The sequence below is a fragment of the Crocuta crocuta genome, unplaced genomic scaffold (genome assembly GCF_008692635.1).
Source record: "Crocuta crocuta isolate KB4526 unplaced genomic scaffold, BGI_CrCroc_1.0 scaffold132, whole genome shotgun sequence".
Taxonomy (NCBI): domain Eukaryota; kingdom Metazoa; phylum Chordata; class Mammalia; order Carnivora; family Hyaenidae; genus Crocuta; species Crocuta crocuta.
Genome location: NW_027528611.1, coordinates 5,282,388 through 5,301,197, shown reverse-complemented (window position 1 = coordinate 5,301,197; position 18,810 = coordinate 5,282,388). Strand labels below are relative to the sequence as shown.

The following is an 18,810-nucleotide window of genomic DNA, read 5'->3' as shown; positions in this document are numbered from 1 at the left end:
AAGGTAGACAAACATCTTATACGGAATTTGTCTTTGATCTTGGACACCCTATTTAACCTCTGAAGCTTGCTTTCTTCATCTGTGACATAGAAGGAGACAATCTTTTTCTTCCAGGGTTATTGTGAGAAGTGAATGAGAAAAACACAAAGCACTTATCCCAGTACCTAGGTCATGATAAGCACTTGAGCTATGGGCCCTTCCCTGCTTAGGGTATGGAAGAAATAACTCCCCGGAACTCCCATCTGGAGTTAAGCTGCCCCCTGAGTCTTATCTTAGGATCTGCATCAAGGTTGTTAGGAGGATAAAATGAAATGATGCATGTAAAGCACTTGGTACAATGTCTGGGCCAGAAAGGTGAGTAACAGGTAATAACTAACATCACTACCATGGGCTCAGCATGTGCCAGCAATGTTCTTAGCTGTCTACAAGTATGAAGTCATTTAATCCTCCTAAGACCCCTTATGGGGTCAGTCAACTGTCAATTCCCTGCCTCTCCCTTATTCTGTGACTCCATCCAACCACAGTTTAATTTCTTATGAATCATGTATCACAAAACTGTCCCCAATTCTGTAGTGTCTAAAGGGAATAATTAGAAGGAGGCACTGATTCCTCCACCCAAGGAGGAGAGAACTCACCCAGTCCATAACTCTGCTTGTGGTGCCTCCCCAGGGCCTCAGGAAAAAGCATAGAAAAACGATATTTCCACGAGAGTTTATTCCTCAGAGGTGATCACCAGCAACTCACTGGCCCCTGTGGCACAGTGTGGCCCCCACGAAGGCCTTTGACCTTCCTCCCCAGACTACATTTGCCCCAGAAATATAGCCTTGGACGATAACTGGATTACAGAATATTCCCAGGAACGAGTTCCCCCAACTCACTAAGGTTTACATGGGGTAGCCTGGGAAGTGCAAAGATCTGGATGGAGAAGACATAGAATCCAAGAAAATTTGGGGGAGTCTGAGGATGTTGAGGGGACACAGCAGCATCAGTAAGAGTTTGAATCTCCTCCTCCCTTGGAGTGGAAGTTGTAGGACCCTGCCTCTAGGAGATGCGTTGACCTGCAGAAGAAATAAAAAGGAGATAATACGGCTTTAATCCAACTTGACCCCATCATCTGTCTCTATAACCATCCATGCCAGAGCCCTTAATACAGTGGTACTGAAAATTCTAGATTACCAAGGACTAATACTACAAAGCCACTTTCGAGTCATTTCCCCAAAGATGCTCCACTGGATAGAAGAAGAGGGTATAGGTGCTCCTCTTTCCTGCTCCCAGTCCTAACAATGGCAGTTTAAATTATGCTCTTGGCAACATGCTGGTGGAATCTCACCCCTACCATAAGCACCATTAGCTGAGCCCGAAAGCTGAGCCCCGTGAACTCTCATCCCTCCGAAGGACTAGTAGGCAAACAGACCGACAGAGATGTTACCTTCTGGATAACTGGACCCAGGGAGGAAAATGTAGCCTAGGAGAGGAAAATATCTGATTAGAGGTCAGTCTGTGGATAAAAGTATCTGGGGATACACACAGCAAATGAGGCAGCAATGGGAGAACCAGTCACAGAGAGAGCAGAAATTGGGAGCATGGCAACAGGCGGTCAGGTGCAGCGCTCACCAGAGTGTCTAGCTCTCCGCCAGCTGAGCAAACCAAGAGAGAAAATGATGAGGCCGAGGCCCAGAGTCACTGCAGCCATGGAAACCTTCACCGTCTGCTTCGGGGACAGCCCAGGTGCTGCAAAAATGGAAACTTACTGGAACCAATCTGTCGCTCATTCCCAGGGCAACTTAATTTAGTGCAGGTTCAAAGGTGCTTTATCCCAATGCCAAGGATCTAGCTCACAACAACCCACTCCCAAGGAAACTGACTTTCCTCAAAATCCTCATCCTGTGACTCTCTACTTCTAGAGTAACCCTGGAGGACCCCTGTCACCAGAGTTAGCACCCAGAGGACCTACTCGGTCCTCTCTAATACAGTGGGGCCTCTCAAGGCATCTTTCTTCCTTCCTTCACCCCCAAAGGCCCTCTCGCCAGAGAATAAAGCGTTCCTCAATCTCCTCTCCATTTACCCCATAGTGACAATGTTTGCTCCTTTATGTGCTCTACCTGAATATTTGTCTATTAAAATGCCTTTCCGCTTTCTTAACTCTCAATGATCCTATTCCGTGAGTTATCCGAACAGTGATGTGTCTCTTCCTGTCCACATCCAGATTTCCAGAACCTGTCTCCATCCCTACCTCCTGGAACCCATCATACTCTGAATTTTGTCCCACTCAGTTTCCTTCCCCATGCCAGAATGAATGTTCCATCACCAAAGGACACTCGGGTGCATGTTGGGAAGGAGACTTTCCCAGGAGAGCTCAGGTGTGCCTGTGGGTTGCTGTCTCTGCTCCTCATGCCCTTCTCAGCTGCCCAGCAAGATGGCACTCCCCAAGGGGGAGCCCAGTCTCAGCAGCCAGTCTGGGACTCTGTTCCCTGCCCCATCTCTGGCCCTCTGTATGTACACTTCCTCTTCCTCTTCTTCCTCATTTCTTCCTCTTCCCTTTCCCCAAATCTGTGTACCAAATCTCTTGGTACCTTTAACTACTTCCAATCCTAGGCTTCAAACAGGGGTGATTGGTTCCTGTTCATTAGGCCCCAAGCGTGTAAACCAAAGTGCCTGCCATCCATGGCTTTTTCTTCCCTGTCAGAGCAGCCCAAAGTCAGTACTGCCCCCAAACCAACAGAAAGTCGTCTTTCTCCTGAAACCTATTTTATTTCCTCAATTCCCATTCCTGACCCGACAACAGAATAGTTGAAATCTGGGGATACTAAAATATTGCATCACAATTTGGGTCCTGAGAACATGGTTACCAAATCCACCTCCCCTTTGCAGGACAGTCACACTTCTCCCCTCCCACCCTCAGACACATGCACCACAACATCAACCACATCACCGTGGCGACAATTGCAGTCACTCTTTCCATTCCTGTCCCCCATTGTCCCACCTCCGGCCATCAATCCTCCAACAATCCCTCCAGACTCACTTACTCTCACCCTTTCCTGTCATATACCACGGACCCATCCATGTGTCACTCCCTGTGCCAAAATGTTGCCGTTCCTTTTGCAACCACCCGCTCACAAGAGCTCTCTGCTTTGACCCTAATTCCTCTCACCACCATGCACTTACTCCAGTCCTCACAGATGGGCTCAGGAGCCCCGATGTGCTCCACCACACAGGTGTAGGTGTCCCCAAAAGAGGGGGTTGTGGCTAAATGGGAGACAGTCTGATACGTCCAGTCTCCATTGGGCTGAGCCATCTTAGGGGCACTTCTGTGAGGGAGGACAGGCTGCCCATTCTTCCTCCAAGAGATGATCACATCAGCTGGATAGAAGCCCCACACGTAGCAGGCCAGCATCACGCGCTCCCTTGTGTTAAAAGGAGTGGTTTTGGCTACCTGAACAGTTGGTGGCCCTGCATGGGAAGAAAATGTGGTCGTGAAAGAAGGCCACAGTCTGGCTTCTTCTGCAACGTGGTTTCTTTCGTACTTCAGTTCTTCATGGTTTTGCCAACCTACCCTCGCCACCCCCACTCCATGCCACCACATATGCCTCTGAAAATGAGGAGTTATGGGGTGCCTGGGTGGCTCAGTCGGCTAAGCGTCCGACTTCAGCTCAGGTCACGAACTCACGGTTTGTGGGTTTGAGCCCTGTGTTGGGCTCTGTGCTGACAGCCAGCTCAGAGCCTGGAGCCTGTTTCGGATTCTGTGTCTCCCTCTCTCTCTCTGACCCTCCCCTGCTCACACTGTCTCTCTCTCTCAGAAATAAATTTAAAAAAACATTTAAAAAAAGAATTTACTCCTGCTTTGCTCTTTCTCTTCTCCCATTCCTTCACTGCCCCTTCCTTTCTTCCCTCCTCCAAAATTATGTTTGGTTACATTAAATAGAAGCCAGGTCTGAACTGCGAGCTGTCTCAGAAGTCGTCATATGTATTTCAAGCATATAAGCTAATAGTTATTGAGAGTTGTAAGTTGGGGGTTGTCCTCAAATCTCATTTAACAAATTAAGTGGCTAAATCAAGCAACATTTTTCCTTGGAGAGTTTAAGGAAACAAGCCTAACTCAGGTCTAATTCTCTTAAATTCGAATTAGTCTAATCCAAATTAATGAGATTATTAATGCTGCTACTCTCTACTAGTCTATTGTCCTCGGTGACTCCCCTGCTTGCCTCCACTTTGGCGCTGTTCAAACAAAATCTTAAATAAATACGCAAGAAACTGTGTTAAAATTCAGATTCCCTAGGTTGCATCCCCAGGTATTTTCACTGAGAGGATGCACAGTGGCACTCAAGGGCTTGTATTCTTAACAAGCACCTTCCCCAGGCAATTATGAGGAAAGTGGCCCAGAGATCGTATCTTAAGACATATTACTCTCTCCTATGAAGATTTTCATATTTTCTTTTACCAATCTCAAGTCATTCCCAGTGCAAGGGCTTTGGAGCAAGGAAGCATGTTGAAATCCCCTGGGAGGCTTTCTAAATATTCCCATGCCCAGGCCCGCCCCATACCTAGGACATCAAAACCTAGCGTAAAGAGGCAGGAGCATTTTGGAGAAAGGCATTCTGGTTATTCTGACACTCTCCTGGCTGAACTTGGCTCTGCATCCTGAGATGTCTTGCACAAGAGGAAAGCATGCTTACTCTCCTCAATAGCTCCCCACTGGCTCAAACATCACCTCCACTTCTTTATTCCTGCTCCACCCCTATCAACAACCCTTTGAAGGTCAACACTCACTCTTTCTACATTTCAGCTCCACACATTTTCTGCTTCTTTCCTGCCCAAATCTCAAACTCCTGGCCTACAGAGGGGTCCTCCCTGGACTCCCCCTCTCCTAACTGTGCTTCCTGAAATAGCCCTTTTACACCCCTCTCTTACGTGTCCTGTGGGTCAGTGATCCCCAGAAGGACTGGGTATGTGTTGCACAGTCCTGGAGCCCATTAGACAAGCGCTGGAGCAGGCTTTCCTGTTGGTTGAGGTAATCTGAGAGGTAATTGGCCAAGACATTCAGCACCCCAAATTCAAGAGGGGTCATTCTAGATATTTGGGGATCCCAGCAGGTCAGCAAATCTTTGTTGAAGGTGACACAATACGTGAAATCCTTTGGAGTCCCATCATCATCCAACAGACAGGTGCTTTCCACATGGGCTACAAAGCCACCTACAGAAGCCAGAGAAGAGGGGCAGCTCAGAGACTTCTGCAGGGAGTCCAAACTCCAGTTACATCCAGTGAATGGGGTGTAGCTTTCCCCGCCTCAGGCAGCATCCACAGACCAAGGTCCTGACTGGAGTGTCTGAGAGCATCAAGTAAAGGAATAGATGGTAGTAGCAGAGAAATTTTTAGATGCCATTACCTCTTTGTATGAGACTAAGTATGGGAACAAGAATTGCCCAAAATTATTTGCAAGTTTTAAACGCAACAATTTACCGAGAACAAGACCTTCACTAAGGCAAATTATTGAGTGAGAAAAGGGGTCAAGGGAAAGAGTCAGATTTGTTGTATGCTGGATATATTATTAAATATTCCATAAATATAACTCCATATATATTTATGAAGCACACACACATATTAATCCAGGCACTGTGTTAAGAGCTGAGGACACAGCAGGAAACAAGACAGATGTTGCCCTAGCCTACACTCCAGCAAGAGATATATGTTACACAAATAATTATACAGCTTAATTATATTAAAATTGTCATAAAGATACAAAACTACAAAGTGCTATCAGAATATATACCAGGGAGACAAACTAGTCTGGGGTGTCCAAATGCAACTGTACCCCCTTGCCTCAAAGGAGCAGAGAGAAAGGAGGGTCCCAAGAAGGAAGGTCCTTACCTGCTCTGGTAGAGCCCAGGCTGAGGCCCAGCAGCAATGGCAGGAGTGTGTTCATGCTCTGCTCTGGGAACACACCAGGAATTCAGTCCCCTGGACCAGTTCTTCCAGGGGCCCTGGGTCCTCACCTGCTCCAGAAGCCCCAGCCTGGATGGGTGATCTCCAGACCCTGCGTGGAATACAGTTTTGCCCCGATTCCTTGATCCCCACTAAATTAGTGATTTGGAGCCATCCAGCCCCTCGATATGAAACTTGTTCCTACCAGCTCTTCTAAGTCAGAGTTCCGAACTAAGAGTTGTCAGATTGGTGAAGTAGGCGGGGACAAATGTAGAGACAAATGGCTGAGTGCTTCAGCCTAGCATCATCAGTTACCAGGTAAATCTCATCCTGCCCTAGGCTTTAAACAACTCCATCTCTTAACTCTTTGCCTGTGGGAAAGACTAGTCTGTAGGTGGGTTTCCCTAGATCCGTGGAGAGAATTATCCCACTATTCCCAAAACATATGTAGCCTGGAATGTTCACTGGTTTAACAGTTTCCTTTCAAATTCCTTCCAAAAGACTGACACTAGATAACTTCTTGTGTCCCTTAGAGGGAGGTTACTTAGATATTAGAAGTAACCTTGTAACCTTGGTCTGTCCTGTCACCTGTAGATGGAGACGGGAGGATGGAAGGCCCTACTAGAACAAGTGGCAGAGACAGGGCTGCTGTGATGAAGGAAGCACAAGAGGAATGCAGCGTTATCTGGTGTCAAAGGAAGACTGTAGTTCCACCTTAGAGGTCAGAGACAGAGCCTGGAAAATCCCTCCCTGGGATTCCATTGCTTCTTTTGTTCTAGTCAGCAAAGCTTCCTCTCATCTTTTCTGCTTTTCGCAGCCGAGAAACCCCATCCTCCACCGCTCTGAGCCATCTCAGGACAGACCACAGGACAACTCCCCTTACACCCTTAATAAACAGCTAGTGGTGGGCCAGTTCCCAAAGCTCACCTGCCTCCCCCAAACACAACTTCTTCTGTGTGTTTCTCCCACTGGGTCCTATCTGTCCCCGAGCAGGTCTTTGCATTATGAAGCCACTAGAAAAATATGATAAACCTCCTCTCCTCTTCTCCCCCTGGAAAAGGTAGATTTTAAATGGCAATTCGCTCTCCTATCCCATTGTGAACTATACAATTGGTGGCTTTTTCCATCGCAAATTTAAAACTCTAAATTAGCTTCTCTCTGCTCCCCATCAGGCTTCAGGGCTGTCTCCTCACCTCTGCAAGCTCTTCGATTTGATTTAGCAATGAGCTAAACGAGAGAGGATTAGGAGACAGCTCCCTGACACCACACTTATCTGTCTATATTTATGAAGAAAAAAGATGCACCAAAAATGAATACAGAGATGAATATGGGGGAGCGCCTGGGTGGGTCAGTCAGTTAAGTGTCCAACTTCGGTTCAGGTCATGATCTCACGGTTCATGGGTTCGAGCCCCGCGTCGGGCTCTGTGCTGACAACTAGCTCAGAGCCTGGAGCGCGTTTCAGATTCTGTATCTCCCTCTCTCTCTGACCCTCCCCTGCTCATGCTGTCGCTCTCTCTCTCTCTCAGAAATAAATAAAACATTTTTTAAAAAAGATAAATATAAGAAACAAAAGACTTGTTTCATGTAACTAATTGAGATTAACTGAAGTTCTGCCCATGTTTCCCAGCCACCCCTACTCTCAATCCCACCTTGATTTTAAGATGCTTCTATACTCTACCTCCTCTAATGAGCCATCAGGTGAACTGGAATGGGCAGAAAATGGGGGGGTGAGTCCAAAATTTGTTGATCTTCTACTTTGGAACAGATACCATACTAGGTAGGCCCTTTCCATGGTATCTCATATAATCTTTTTTTAAATTATTTTTTTGTTTTTTTTTTAACATAATCTTAAGAGACCTGTTAAGGGTCCTCATTTCACAATTTTGAAAATTTTTTAATGTTTTATTTATTTCTGAGAGAGAGAGAGACAGTGTGAGCAGGGGAGGGTCAGAGTGAGAGGAAGACACAGAATCGGAAACAGGCTCCAGGCTCTGAGCTAGCTGTCAGCACAGAGCCCGATGCAGGGCTCAAACCCACAAACCATGAGATCAGGACCTGAGACAAAGTCGGACGCTTAACCAAGTGAGCCACCCAGGCACCCCTCATTTCACAGTTTTGAAAACAGGTCCAAAGGTTCACATCCAAGGTCTAGAGGCACACACACACACAGGTGCACACATGCACACACGAGCCTGCCTGCACAGTCACTACATCCTGGAGCTGATATGACCCACAGAAAGGTAGCTAGTGGTGGCCTCTGCTGAAAAAAAGATAAAGGGAAGAGATAATCTATCCATCCAAGTCTTAGCTTCCCTGTTCTCAGAATTCTTTCTGTTCTTAGAACCTATGTCTCCTCGCTTTCTCTTTTGACAGTTTCAAAACTGTGTAAACTCTCTGCTCCCCCTCACTTCCCCCTTACATCCTTCCCCTTCCCCCCTATATAGGCAGTGAGCCTAACCTTGTAGGCACCAGGGCTTGGAATGGTCTTCAATGTCTACAAAGCCTGCCCTGCCACAGGAATGGTGGCGGTGTGGTCCCGTGCCTGTGTGGGAGTGGCACCCAGGATGCTTAGGCCCCCACGGAGTTCCCTCTCCTGTCTGGGTCTCTGCTCCGGCATCCAAAGGAGATGTGAAACAGCAGCAGCAGGAAATGTAGAAGATTTCACTTCTCTATTAATGAGAAGACCGAAGATGCTTTTTAGAATAAAGCAGGATGGAAAACCCAGAGACCTGTGCTCAGCGAAGAGGCTTCTTCCTTCCCCTCTCCATCCTAACTTTACAGACATAGTTGTGTTCCCCACCTCCCATCAACCCAAAAGAACATTTCAAGTTCCCTGTCCATTGTTATTGGATAACTATTTCAGTAGCCCCCGGACTGAAGGAGTAAGGGAGCAGCACCCACATACCTACTTGCGGTTCCTTTTTTTACTGCCACTACCCAAGCCTGGATAGCAAATCCTCTCCTTTACACTGCCTCTCCCTCTAGGCTGGCTACCACGCACCACCGGTAGACTGACCACAGCGTTTCCATGCAGACTATTACAGGCAACGCCCAGCTAGGAGATATGGGCTCAGTCCCCACTTCATTTGATCTTAGGTAAGTTCGGGAGTAGGAACAAATATCTGTAAAGAGAAGAATTTATGTTAAAGAAACTAAGCAATAAGACCACTGTACTTTGAAGAGAAAAAAGAAATCATTGAGGGCATGGTAGACAGGGAGTCCTCCCCATTTGAGGGCCCCCGGAGGTGAGCACTGAATACTGGGCTGGAGTCATGTTCCGAAGAGCAAGGCAGTTGGCACCATAGTCCTGGCATATAACTCCACAAGCTTGGCAATTTTATGAGGTGCTGTCAGGGGTCTATCAGGAGCCCAACTTGGCTAAAGCGGAAGCAGGCCACAATAACATCGCTAGCATTACACACTGGAGGAAGTCACAAATGTGGTCTTCCTGAGAGTATGGCCATAACAATAAATCACTTCTAGGTACTTCCTTATGTTGCTCCCTGTAAGCTCTCAGCTTCCTCTTCTGGACAGATGTTTTAACTCAAGCCTCAATTTTATAAACTCAAAAATTTGTCAACCCACCAATCATTTGCAATCGAAAACCAATAGTGTGACACCATATTTGTGACATCCTTCAGTGTCTTCTCAAAAGTATACACACCTGCACCCTGCCAGGATTGCTAATATTACTTCCCAATCTGTCTAACCTCGCCTCTACCCAGCCCCACCTCACCTCTGCTCTCCCACCCCCTCCTCTACCAAAAATTCACTGCTCCAGACCCTAACCTTGGGGTTGCAGTTACTGTAACTAGCCCATCATCCTTCCATCCTTCAGCCAAATTACTTGAGGGGCTAGGAGATATTCTACCCCATTCGACACCACAGCTTTTGAATAGTGTTATTATCTCCATTTTAACTATGAGAAAATGGAGGCAGAGGGAGCTGGCGACTGTCCAGATTTACCCAGAACCATGACTTGAACTGAGGATTTATGATTCTAAATCCTATACTCCTCCTAATCAGTTAGAAAATGATTGAATATTGCTAACCATTTACAATAGTAATAAAAACCATAACATGTAGCAGTTACCATTAAAAAGTATAAGAACTTTATGGATAAAAGGGGAAACTTTATTAAAATACATAAATGAACACCTCAGAAAGTGAAGAGACACATTCACAAATGGGGCATCTTAATATAATGAAGAAGCCAATTTCTCCCCATACCACTAACCTAAATGCTGTCCTAACCAAATCACAGCAAGATTTGGGAAGAATCTGATAAAGCGATTCTAAAATGTACATGGAAATCAAACCCATGAGTATTTTAGACAATTTTGATAAAGAATGGCAAAATGGGGTTTTTGGAGAGGTGAAGTGATGAAGACATGGAAAACAGCCCTACCAAATATTAAGACATAAGAAAAGCCATAATCATTAAAACAATATGATACTGACATAGGAACTGACAAGCCAATGGACTGAATAATTCAGAGACAAATCCATGCCCACAGGGAAACTTAGTATAAAATCCCTGGGAATATGCAAAGTGAAGTAAGTCAGACAAAGACAGATAAGAAATAATCTGTCTTATATGCAGAATCTAAAAAATAAAAAATAAAAAAAAGAGTTTATAGATACAGAGAACAGACTGCTGGTTGTGGGACTGGAGGGAGAAATTAATGGAATGTTTTTTGGAGTCTATTTTAGTTTAAATAGATTATTTTCTTTTTTTTTAATGTTTTATTCATTTCTAGGAGAGAGAGAGAGACAGCGTGAGCAGGGGAGGGTCAGAGACAGAGGGAGTCACAGACTGAAACAGGCTCCAGGCTCTGAGCTGTCAGCACAGAGCCCTACGCGGAGCTCGAACCCACGAACCGCGAGATCATGACCCAAGCGAAAGTCGGACGCTTAACCGACTAAGCCACCCAGGCACCCCTAAATAGATTATTTTCTAAAATAAAAGAATTTGGAAGTCATTCACAAAATCAAAAAATACATTAAAAGAATAAAATTAAAATTGTTTCATTCAATATGAGTGGAAACAGCAATATCCTTACAATAATATGTTATAAAATATGTGATTTTAATTTTGTGAGTTAGTAACTGAATAAAGGTTGCTACCAGACATTTGACTATTTCTTTATAACTTCTCAAGCATTATATATTGAAATTGGTCCAAAATTTTGTAAGATATCCTAATCAAGAAAATTGTCTATCATTTTATCACTTTATATTCCAGCAAAAATTGTAACTTTACTGCCTTGAGGTTGGAAAGAAATTCTTAAGATCATAAAACACAAACCATGAGCGTTCTTACTGTCAAATTTAAATAATTCTATTCAGGTAGATAAAGAAGATAGATAGATATATATACATACATACAATGGAGTGTTACTCAACAATCAAAAAGAATGAAAACTTGCCATTTGCAACTACATGAATGGAACTAGAGGATATTATGCTAAGTGAAATTAGTCATTCAGAGAAGACAAATATCATATGACTTCACTCATATGAGGACTTTAAGATACAAAACAAAAGGGAAGGGAAGCAAAAATAATATAAAAACAGTGAGGGGGACAAAAACACAAGAAACCTTTAAATATGGAGAACAAACAGAGGATTGTTGGAGGGATTCTGGGGGAGGGGATGGACTAAATGGGTAAGGCGCATTAAGGAATCTACTCCTGAAATCATTGTTGCACTATATGCTAACTAACTTGGATGTAAATTTAAAAAATAAATTAAATTTTAAAATAATAAATAAATATTTCCATTCAGGGAAGGAATATGTACAAATTTAACTGAAGAGCAGCAAACTAGAAGAAGACATTTGCAATATTTATACTGACATAAAAATGTTACATGGACTATATAAGAAATCCCCACAAATTCACAAGAAGACAAGAAAATGTAATTTTAAAAATAGACAAAAGATATGAATCAGCAACTCACATAGAGAGAAACCCATGAAAAGATGACCAGTCTCAGCAGTAACACAAGAAAGGCAAATTAAAAGGAAATACCACTTTACATCAACCCAGTTACCAACATTTGAAAGTCACATAATTTCAAGTGTTAGTGATGATAAAGGAAAATGAGAACCACCTTGGTCTGCTGATGAAAGGATAAACTGTTTATGATCCTTGAATTGTATAAATTACAAGCTAGTTGTGTGAAAAAAAATTACATATGAAACAAGGCAGCATGTCCTTGAGAGCATAGTCTGAGGTGAAGCGCATTAAGTCTTAGAAAAATCTCAGTAAAGATCAGTTAAGGTTGCAGGAGGGGCGCTAGGCTAGCTCAGTGGGAAGAGCATGTGACTGAGACGGACGCTTGATCTCGAGCTCTTGAGTTCAAGATCCACGTTGGGTGTGGTTAGTAAATAAACATAAAAAAAAAAAAAGGCTACAGGATTAGGGATATGTTCTTGGAAGGAGTGGAACTTGGGTTGGAGTTGGTTAAAATGGGAACAAGGGAAGCAGAATGCAGAAGGTATTCCAGTGAGAGGAAAAGCCTGGACAAGTGCCCTAAGGTGAACACAGACATGATACTGTCAAGAAAGAGCGATGAAACTGGATTCCTTCAAAAACAGGATTCCTGCTGGGAAAAGGGACACCAGAGACCTTGGAGAGGGTCTCCAATGCTTCTCGAGGATTGCAAGTGACAGTATCATAAAATGTTTGATCAGACAGCATCTAACACAAGCCTATCATTTCACAGTTGAGGAATTTGAGGTCCAGAGAGGGGATGTGACTTGTCTAAAGTTACACAGCATAATAAAAGCAGTTTGAAGACTTGACTGGACCTCTGGATAAGTTGGAAAACAGAAATCAGGAAGAACTATAAAGCAATAAGAGACAGATGTAGAATGGTAAAGAGAAAAGAAAAAGAAAAATATCTTAAAGAGAGAAACTGCAATACTTGAACATAGGTTCCAGAAAAGAGAAACTCAATGATGATGCAAAATTCCTTGTGGAAATCCTTGCTCAATTATTGAGCAACTTTTCCATGTGCCAAACACTATTCTAAGCCTTCTACAGATAATAACTTATTTAGGCTTCACAACAGCCCAGTTATCATTACTCTTTTCAGAGAAAATAATATGAAGGCACAGAGAGGTTAGGTAACTTGCCCAAGGGCACACAGGTAAAATTTTTACAGTCACAAATGGATTCCCAGCAGTCTGATTTTTGAGAGCATACTCTTAAGAAGTAGGCATGCTGCTATTAAAAATGAGATGGTTTAGGAGCACCTGGGTAGCTCAGTCAGTTGAGTGTCCGACTTCAGCTCAGGTCGTGATTTCACGTTTCATGGATTTGAGTCCCATGTCTGGCTCTGTGCCGACAGTTCAGAGCCTAGAGCCTGCTTCAGATTCTGTGCCTCCCTCCCTCTTTGCCTCTCCTCCACTCGCACTCTGTTTCTTTTCCTCTTTCAAAAATAAAATTAACATTAAAAAACTTTTTTAAAGAAATGAGATGGTTTAGGGACGCCTGGGTGGCTCAGTCAGTTAAGCACCTGACTCTTGATTTTGGCTCAGGTTTGTGTGTTCAAGCCCCTCGTCAAGCTCTGCGCTGACAGCACTGAGCCTACTTGAGGTTCTCTCTCTCCTTCTCTCCCTCCTCCCCTGCTCATACACATACACTCTTAAAATAAATAAACTTTTTTAAAAAGGAAAAAAGAAAAGAAAGAAATGAGATGGTTTGGAGGAGGTGCCAATTCCTGGGAATTGGATATTTCCCCTTAGATTAGATGCTGGTACAATGTGAAGAACAGACTCTCTGACCAATGCCAGAATAATTTCACTCTTGACTTTAATTCCACCCCCTCCTCCAAAGCAACTCCCAGGCCCTGAGGAAAGCAAGATGCAAAGTAATATGACAGTAAGAAAGCGTATGCAATGGAATTTACGACCAGTAGTCACATGTCCCTCACCCCCACTATCTGCTCATAGCAACATCTACCACAGTTCTCCTTGGATGATCCACTCAAGCCAAAGAACAAATCATTGGAGGGATACATGAACTATGGGCCCTTCCAGGCTGTTCACACCTCACTTCAGGAGCTTGAATATACAGCTGTCACAGAACCGACATGACTGAGTTAGAATAACATTTAAAAGCTGATTTTTTTTTCCCACTCCTGAGCTCCCGTTTTCCCAGCTATGGTAAAGGTTGAAGGGAGTTACATACTTCTCAAGGCAGCCAATACTAGCCATAAGCATTTTCGTAAACAGTAAAATGAAAAAGAAAAAAAAATCCACAATCAGCTTTCTCCACTGTTTTGTGTATAGATTGTCAGAAAGTAGCTCTGCCTTCATTTGTTCCATATTTTGCACAAACTGGTAGGAGTAAAAGCCATCATACGGTGCTGAGACCAGGGAACATGAGTTGGCTGAGGAGCTAGGGGTTTCCCCGTTCCCCTCCCTAATGAGGGCAAGCTGCGTTCACGTTAAGGCATGTTGAATTCGAAATGACAACCCACTCAATATTAAGAAATGAGATTTATTGCCCTGAAGTGGGAAGGAATGTGGTCGTGACAGGAAAGCCACTCTGGGTGACAGCAGAGCCCCCAGCTGAGAAACCTGTACATGCCCACACATCCCCCAGGGGCATCCCAGGGACTCCTGCTCTGAGGATGAGAGATCCTGGGCAGGATGTGGGAAACCTGAGCTCCCCCTGCATGCACGGTCGAAGCTGTTGGCACCAGACTCTGGTCAGGAAGAATCAATCTGAGGAGAGAGAAGGATGGAGGAAAACCATCAGGGGAACCCCCCCCTCCCCAAAAACCCCTCCCTGCCTGCCATGTATCCCACAGAAGTTGATCTCTCTTTGTCCCCAAGTCATCTCCAAGCACCTCTCGTACAACTCCCCAAATCACCCATCTCCCACTCAGTCACGCCTGTGACTTGTAACTGTGTGTGTGTAACCAGAACCCATCCAGGAGGATGTCCATGGTGTCCAATACAGGCCTTCCCACTCAACCACAAGATGGCCCTGGCATGCCTTCACAAGCAGCGCTGTTTGGGGCTCCCATGGCTGGCCCACCCACTCCAGACACCCTGACGTACCACCTGAGCAAGGCTTTCGGAAGTAGACGATGAGGGATAAGCCAACAATGATACCCAATACACCCAGGCCAAAGGCCACACCACACAGCACATTCTCCAGAAGATCAGAGGGCAGCGCATTATGGGGCACTATGGAAAAAGGGGAGCATGTCAGCCTGGAGCCTGATCGGTGAGGCCCCAACCCCGGTGAATTACTTGGGCATCTAGGATGAAAAAGGAGAAACGGAGGCATGAAAAAGTTGAGATTGACCAGAGTGAGAATGGATTTAAACAGGATCCAAGTAGAGAAAGAAGGCCCTCCCATGGGTCCATCCTTTTTTGTCCCCAAAAGGAATCAGGCTTCCAGGGAGAAGGTTCTCACCCCAAAAGCCAATTGCGGTGTAGCTGTCAATCTCATGAGTTACCATGCAGGTGTAAAGGTCAGAGGGTGCTGGTGTGAAGTTTAAGTAAGAAATGGCCTGGAAGGTGAATCCGTCTACAGCTGACACAAAAGTGGGCCTGACTCCTTCCACAGGGTCCAAATGATGCTGCCAGTTCACCGTCAACGTGGGTGGGAAGAGATTACTGACAAAACAGACCAGCGTGTTGGGCTTGCCAAACTCCAGGGGCTTCAGCGTGAACATCTCAACAATAGGAAACCCTGGTGGGAGGATTGAGGCGTGAGGGAAGGAAGTAACTAGTTTAGATGGTACCTCTGAGTTTGGAAGGGAAGTGGCATACAGAGGGGAGGGCAGAGACAGAATGGGGGATGGGCTTTGGGGGAAGAGATGAGGAAGGAGCTGGGGCTCTGAGGGAGGTCTTCTTCTAGGCAAGACCCAGACCTGAACCTAGAGGCAGAGTCAGACCCAGGCCATCCTGGGACCCTCCACCCTGATTCCCTGCAGCACTTTCTGTCTAAACCTCATATGGGCATCTGATCACATGCTATCTTCTTATTGGAACACAGGCAGATCATCAGATACTTTCTTTCTCCCCTTCCATCCTACTGAGCATAGCCAATACAAGCTCTAATATTCAGTAAGCATCAATTGGTCCCTCTTGCGTTCATCAAGTTCAATAGTTTTGAACACCTACTATGTTCTAGGCACATGCCTTTGCCCCAAAACAAAAACAGAGTGCAGACCATAGTTGGAAAGGGGAGACCCAGAAGGCATTAGATGGGCGAGCTGGTGTGAAAGGGAATAATTCACTGTATACATTGAGGAGGTTAAGAATGTAGCCCCTCCCTCCACCCCCAGAGACACCCCTGACCTCTAGACACAGGGATTTGCCCTTCAAGTTTTGGTCCTATTTCCTGGATCATAGCCTGGCAGAATGTTTTGTCAAAGAAAATGGCAGAAGTATCTCCAAGCTTCTGAGCCCAGTCAGCAAATTCAGGCAGGCGAGGCACTCGGGTATTCTGGGAAAAGTCGAAGGAGAAAAGCTGGTCTCCATCATAGCTTTCAGAGAGTCCGAAGTTGGGACTCCAGTCCTGGCAGTACATCGTGTGCAGGAATGTGTGGTTTTGCAGATCATCCCGCCACACTGGAGTAAGAGCTGCAAAGGAGACAGAGCATGTCAGGGAAGTGAGAGTCTCCTTCTCCTCTTTAGCTTAGAAAACAGCAAGTCATGCTTCAGACGGAGGACGTAGTGTTGGGGTATAACCCCTTCTTGTGTCCTCTTATTTAGGCTTTCCCTCCCAAAGGGGGTGAAGAAAGAATTACAGGACCTCTCCAAAACTTCCCCTGCCCATAAAAAGGATAACTGTCTAAAGCTGTAAAAAGTACAATAGGTGTACTTTCTCAAGTGACAGATTCATTTGGGGCACCTGGGTGGCTCAGTCGGTTAAGCATCTGACTTTGGCTTAGGTTATAATCTCTTGATTTGTAGGTTTGAGCCCCCATGTCTGGCTCTGTGCTGACAGCTCAGGGCCTGGAGACTGCTTCGGATTCTGCATCTCCCTCTCACTCGGCCCTCCCTCCCTCCCTCTCTCTATATATATTAAAAATAAGTAAACATTAAAAATTTTTTAAAAATTAAGTGACAGATTCAGAGTCACAATGTTGGTTGTGTGTTTGTGTACTACACAGAGGTATCTGGCCAAGGAAGTAATTGGAAGCTGAAATCTAGCCTGCACTCTGCTCGCCAAGCCATGCATCCTGGCACAGACATGCATCCTCCCAAAAAAGATACCTTCACCTAATTCACAGAAGGCCACCAATAGTGACTTGTGAAGGGCCTTGATGGGTTCTCTAGTCTTCGAAGAGGGTAAAGGGATGGTCATGGCCTCCCCAAGCCACAGATGACACTGGCCCCATCCTACCCCCAGACAACATGATAAACTGAAAAACTGATCTCCACAGACTTCTCTTCAGCTACTTCATCAGCACCAGACCTCTCTGAAAACGTCCTCACCTCCCTCAACCCTTTACCCCTGCAGTGTGACAGGACTGAGGGACCGGAGAGTTGCAGAAAATAATCCCTGTTCTTTGAAGCTCCCAGCTAGAATTCCTACACACACACACACACACACACACACACACACACACACACACACTAGCAGGAAACTTCCTACCCAGTACGTAAGACCTAGAATAATTGACATTTAGAGTAAGAGGGATATTCCAGATTATTTTTCCATTCTGCCCCATCCTTTACAGAGAAGGAAACTAAGGACCAATAAAGTTAAGAGAATTTTCAAGAATCACAAGGTGCATTGATGACAGAATGCAGAATAGATGCCTAAATAGAACAGTGAAAGAATATTTGCTTTGTTCAAATCCCAGCCGTGCCACTTTCCAAGTGTGTGAATTTGAACAAGTTACTTAAACTCTCTGAGTCTCATTTTTCCCCATCTGTAAAATGGATATTATAATCTCTGCTTCAAGTGTCTTAAGTAGAATATATAAAGCACCTGACATTGTTTGCCATCCATCCGTAGTTGATCTCTTTCCCGACTCTGGTATTGTTTCTACTACTCCGTAATACTTCCCACCACTTACAAAGCACAGGGTTTCAAGTGCAAAGAAGATTTCAAATGCTCTGGGTGGCTCCCTAGGCTCTAACCCGTCAGGACTGAAGTCAATGAGAGGTACTGTCATACCTTCAGGGGCACTCCAGGAGTGGGGCAGCAGCCACAGGAGGTGGAACAGCCTTAGCAGTGCAGCTCCCTGCCTCTGCTCATGATCCATATCTTCACACCACAGTGTGCTAGAAGCTACCAACCAGCTGACCCAGGTCCCAGACTCCTCCCCCAGATCATGTTCCGCCAGCTACTTCCAATAGTTGCCCTTGTCATTTGGCAAAACCAATCACAGAAGCATAGGGTTTAACATCATCAGTTGCTGGGGAGAGACGTGGTGCCAGCAACCTCCTGAAGACTTGGCTCTTTCACCAGGCCAGAATGGGGTGTGTACTCGGACTGAGAGGACAATGGAGGAATGTCTGCCTCCTGCTGGGGAGCCCTATTTAGTATCAAATTGTCAACCTCAGCCAAGAGGAGTCCAACCTAAGCGATGGACTCTTCAGAGCAGCACCACCTCCTGGCAGAATGCTGTGGTGGGGAAGCTCCTCTTCCCGCAAGCAAACTCTCAGGGCTCTTCAGAACCCGCCTCCTCCTCTCTCCAGCCCTCCCTCCTCTTTCTCAGTGAGGTATTCTTCAGACATTAGCTCTAATTCATTCTATAGGAATACATGGATAGGTGCCTGGGTGGCTCAGTCAGTTGAGCATTTGGCTCTTGATTTCAGCTAGGGTCATGGGTCCCCTGGTGCGCTCAGCCCAATGCTGGTATTGGGCCCAGTGCTAAAAATACAAAGATGAATAAAGGGTATTCCTG

General features: G+C 45.2%; 2 protein-coding genes across 2 annotated transcripts; both read right to left on the bottom strand.

The window, feature by feature from the left end:
* Positions 1-699: 699 nt before the first annotated feature.
* LOC144223990 (HLA class II histocompatibility antigen, DM beta chain) lies at positions 700-6,173 on the bottom strand. The gene is made up of 6 exons (XM_077754797.1): positions 5,866-6,173; positions 4,909-5,190; positions 3,166-3,450; positions 1,615-1,731; positions 1,430-1,465; positions 700-1,058 (listed from the first exon to the last, which is right to left on the bottom strand). Exons 1-6 carry the CDS (start codon positions 5,918-5,920, stop codon positions 1,042-1,044), a joined length of 792 nt encoding a protein of 263 aa, XP_077610923.1. The 5' UTR covers positions 5,921-6,173; the 3' UTR covers positions 700-1,041.
* Positions 6,174-14,409: 8,236 nt separating this feature from the next.
* On the bottom strand, positions 14,410-18,180 carry LOC144223991 (HLA class II histocompatibility antigen, DM alpha chain). The gene is made up of 5 exons (XM_077754798.1): positions 18,078-18,180; positions 16,247-16,531; positions 15,357-15,635; positions 14,996-15,124; positions 14,410-14,656 (listed from the first exon to the last, which is right to left on the bottom strand). Exons 1-5 carry the CDS (start codon positions 18,163-18,165, stop codon positions 14,652-14,654), a joined length of 786 nt encoding a protein of 261 aa, XP_077610924.1. The 5' UTR covers positions 18,166-18,180; the 3' UTR covers positions 14,410-14,651.
* Positions 18,181-18,810: the final 630 nt, after the last annotated feature.

Excerpts from the sequence above, each read along its gene's own strand:
- LOC144223990 (XM_077754797.1), bottom strand. The coding sequence starts at position 5,920 with ATGAACACACTCCTGCCATTGCTGCTGGGCCTCAGCCTGGGCTCTACC. Across the intron at positions 3,451-4,908 it reads ATCACTGACCCACAGGACAC|GGCCACCAACTGTTCAGGTA; the intron begins GTAAGAGAGGGG and ends CTTCCCATGCAG. Across the intron at positions 1,732-3,165 it reads GCCCATCTGTGAGGACTGGA|CACCTGGGCTGTCCCCGAAG; the intron begins GTAAGTGCATGG and ends CCATTTTTGCAG.
- LOC144223991 (XM_077754798.1), bottom strand. The coding sequence starts at position 18,165 with ATGGATCATGAGCAGAGGCAGGGAGCTGCACTGCTAAGGCTGTTCCAC. Across the intron at positions 16,532-18,077 it reads CTCCTGGAGTGCCCCTGAAG|CTCTTACTCCAGTGTGGCGG; the intron begins GTATGACAGTAC and ends TCTCCTTTGCAG. Across the intron at positions 15,125-15,356 it reads CACCGCAATTGGCTTTTGGG|TGCCCCATAATGCGCTGCCC; the intron begins GTGAGAACCTTC and ends CTTTTTCCATAG.